The 3,890-nt window shown below is 28.3% G+C and overlaps 1 protein-coding gene across 1 annotated transcript in view; it reads right to left on the bottom strand.

Moving 5' to 3' along the window:
* The window catches only part of LOC100163444 (probable multidrug resistance-associated protein lethal(2)03659), a 23,481-nt gene that overhangs the window by 7,017 nt on the left and 12,574 nt on the right, over window positions 1-3,890 (bottom strand). Inside the window, exon 15 of the mRNA XM_008188666.3 lies at window positions 1,441-1,838. Coding sequence (XP_008186888.2) covers window positions 1,441-1,838 — 398 coding nt within the window. The remainder of the gene's footprint in view (window positions 1-1,440; window positions 1,839-3,890) is intronic.

Consider the following 3,890-nt stretch of genomic DNA (forward strand, 5'->3'; position numbering starts at 1 on the left):
TTCAGTCATTTTTTTTAAAGTTACACCCAAAAACCAAATTTCAATTTTGTGAAAAATCGATTTTGCGTAAAAATTCCCGTTTTTCCATAATTTTTCTTTGGTTTTTCTTGGCGCTTTTGAAAATTACTAGGAATTTTAAATTTTGACCTCCCCAATGCACCAACGATATTCACTTTCCAATCGAACAAGTTACTGAAGTTGAAAATCGAAGCATTATTTCGACTACTTATCGTGTACACAGACACAAAAAAAAATTAAAAAATTAAAAAAAAAACACACATCATTGTAAAATCAATACATTCATCGTTCCACTCAGAATCTAAAATAATAATAATTAGGGGGGAGCGATATGACTTCCATATCTCCCCGTAGATACGCCTCTGTTCATAAGTAATTATTTTAATATATTCGCGTGTCTCACATGTGATACAGTAGATACAACAGTACCTTGAATACCCAAGCATGAATGGCTGAAAAATAAGCAATTTTTGTTTGAATCCAAGTTCCATAGATTTCTATTGGAACAGTTCTTTTTTATGTTAGTGGAATGCGAATAAAATTAGGCACTAGGCAGTACCAAATAAGGTAGGCTATGTATGTGTGTTCATAATCCGAATATTATAATAATGTAGTTATTTTAATTTATATTTTTATTTGATATGAGCAGAAAGGTAGGAAAGGGAAGCATTTTAAAATCTGACCCACAAGTCCATTCGTTAACATTTCACTGATCTATGATGTATTATACATCAACATTATTAAGGGGCCCCCGCTACTGCTATACATTTTAGCTCAAAATACCTTATGTTTTGACAAAAAATATAAGTTATAGAATACACAAAGTATAGTATACATAACGTTAGTTTACGTTGTCCGATTTTAATTCTGAAAAAAATTTGAACTTGACATAAAATTGTCTATAGATTTTACGGGACACTTAGTAAAAATTAAATCCTATATTATTGTGAACTCTAATTGAAAACTTTAAAATATGAATTTTTCAAATCATAATTAAAATTAAAAACGGAAAGTGTTCCGCACGATCTACAGACATTTCTCTGCAGAGTTAGGTTAGGTTAAAATATTTTTTCAGAATCAAAATCAGACAACTAACTTTAATTTTGTCAAAAAAATAAGTTAGAAAGTTAGTAAGATAGCAATAAGTAAGTTGTGGTAAAATTCGTATGGTGTATTGTTATCATATGTATTGTATTCGTATTATTTTCGAATTATTGACAAGTGCATGCGCGCGTACGAGAGTGCGGTACCAGCATCGAATTTCACTCATACTAATAATCATATACAACTAACACATAGATCCTGGGTAGATAAGACGAAATTATAAATATTCTAAACGTTGTCTCTTAAATAATAGCCATAGCGAGGCCCCTTAAGTTAATTTGTTTGAAAACGAATAAATAGGTACACATTTGACATTACCAATAAGTTATCCAGTAATCACTACCGGATGCAAGTACTTGAGTAAAAATGCACACTGACAATAGACTCAGTACTTTACAATAGCGGCCACCGGCGAAAATATACGATGAATAGATAGAAAATCCGACATCCCCTGAAGAACGCGTTTCAGCCATGTTAACCGGTTCAGCGTGAACATCGTTGGTCTCGGTTTCTTCGACGGGCGACTCAACATTGGATACGGACAACTTTTGTGCAGTATGTCCGGAATGTACTTCAGAACTTTCGATGGTGGATTTTTCATTTTTACACTCATTCTCGGTTAAAACTACTGTTTCCATTGAAGATCCCAGTAATTTTGTAAAGTCTAAACCAGAGCTTTGAAGTTCTTGATATGAACCCTCCACTGTAACTTTTGCCTGAAGTACCAAAAAAAAAACAAACATTTTCAATTAAAACTTACTGGGTGGTCTATTTAACGTAAGACACTCATTATTTAAGAAGACACCAACATTTTAGAAAATATTTATTTTACATACCTAATTTGAAGTCTACCTAGTAACCCTATAAAAACAGTATTTAAAATTTAGATGAGAGAAGTAGCTAGGGAACCAATATTTTGCAGAGTAGAGTGATTAAACATAAAATATTTTTAACTTATAAGTGATTTATAACTCATAAAGTCATAACTATACTCGTCTAAATTGGAATATATAATTTAAAATAACTATTATAGTTGAAAAAAGTAAAAAAAAAAAGGTGGGTAAGTGGATGTCACTCTGCTGTACAGTAGGTTACAAGTGGGTCACTGTATAATGGACAGTATTAAATTTGAATTCAATGATATAATATCAATGTATAAGAAAAACGATTCTGAGCGGAGACGGTATATCAGTCTATGTATTAGATATATATATACTTATCTATGGTATTAAAAAAAAATTGACCTATAATAGGTACCTATAATAAATTCCAAATTAATCATATCACTATATCCATTAGGTAACGCGTTATACATCAACAAAAAACCGTGGTACTATCATAGATATATAATAGTATACTTTAGAAGTTTCAAGTACCCACGAATAATATTATGCAATCACAACAAAATAACTAAAATAGTTATCCTAGGTTTTTAATATGTAATTTCGTCCAAATTTGTACTTAAAATGACTATCAAAATAAACTGTGTAAATGTATTTTTTAGATTCTTTGGTAACAGAATTAATTACTTACGTGGAATCTTGTTTTAAATTTTTAATTCTTAGATACAAAAATTGAACATTTTATACATTTTTAACTACAAAATAATTTTTCAAATTAAAATTTGATAAATTTTGTCAAAATTTGATCTTTAAATGCTTATAAAAAAAAATTGTACCTATGTTTTTTTAATATATTTCAACTGATATTGTAACAATATATCAGGAGCTTTGTATTAAATTTATACACTTTTTGGCCCAACAGATAAAACTTTATTGATATTTATAGAAAAAAAAACTAAAAAAATTTAAAACTGAAAATGTCCGTAAACAGCTCAAAAAGAGTCAACATTTTTCAAAATTGTATGGTGTATAGGAAATGCTAATATAAACATTCAGTAAAATTTTCATGTATCTGCAGTTATTCGTTTTTGAATTACAACAAAATAAGGAAATCGCTACATGAGAAATCGAGTGAATATCCAATGTTTAAAAATTTGAATTTCAAACGATCGTAAAAATTTAATTTGACTTTCTTATAGATATTTTTTGTTTGATCAAGGTAGATAATCTTATAAGGAATCTTGTATTACATTTTCATATCTTAGATTTAAAAAGAAAAATTTTTATGAATTTCTAACTCGAAATAATTTGCAAATTTTCGTGATTTTTCCATATTTTGTCATTTTTTGAACTTTAAATGCTTATAAAAAAAAAGGTGGGTAAGTGGATGTCGCTCTGCTGTACAGTAGGTTACAAGTGGGTCACTGTATAATGGATGGTATTAAATTTGAATTCAATGATATAATATCATTGTATAAGAAAAACGATTCTGAGCGGAGACGGTATGTCAGTCTAGGTATAAGACATAATATTATATTATAGTCTATAGTATTTTAAAAAAATTGATCTATAATAGGTACATATAATAAATTCCAAATTAATCATATCATAATATCTATTAGGTACTTATAACGCGATATACATCAACAAAAAACCTTGGTACTATCATAGATATATAATAGTATACTTTAGAAGTTTCAAGTACCCGCACGAATAATATTATACAATCACAACAAAATAACTAAAATAGTTATCCTAGGTTTTTAATATGTAATTTCGTCCAAATTTGTACTTAAAATGACTATAAAAATAAACTGTGTAAATGTATTTTTTAGATTTTTTGGTAACAGAATTAATACACTTACGTGGAATCTTGTTTTAAATTTTCAATTCTTAGATACAAAATTGACATTTTATAAATTTTTA

Source organism: Acyrthosiphon pisum, chromosome A2, assembly GCF_005508785.2.
Source record: "Acyrthosiphon pisum isolate AL4f chromosome A2, pea_aphid_22Mar2018_4r6ur, whole genome shotgun sequence".
NCBI classification, from domain to species: Eukaryota; Metazoa; Arthropoda; class Insecta; order Hemiptera; family Aphididae; genus Acyrthosiphon; species Acyrthosiphon pisum.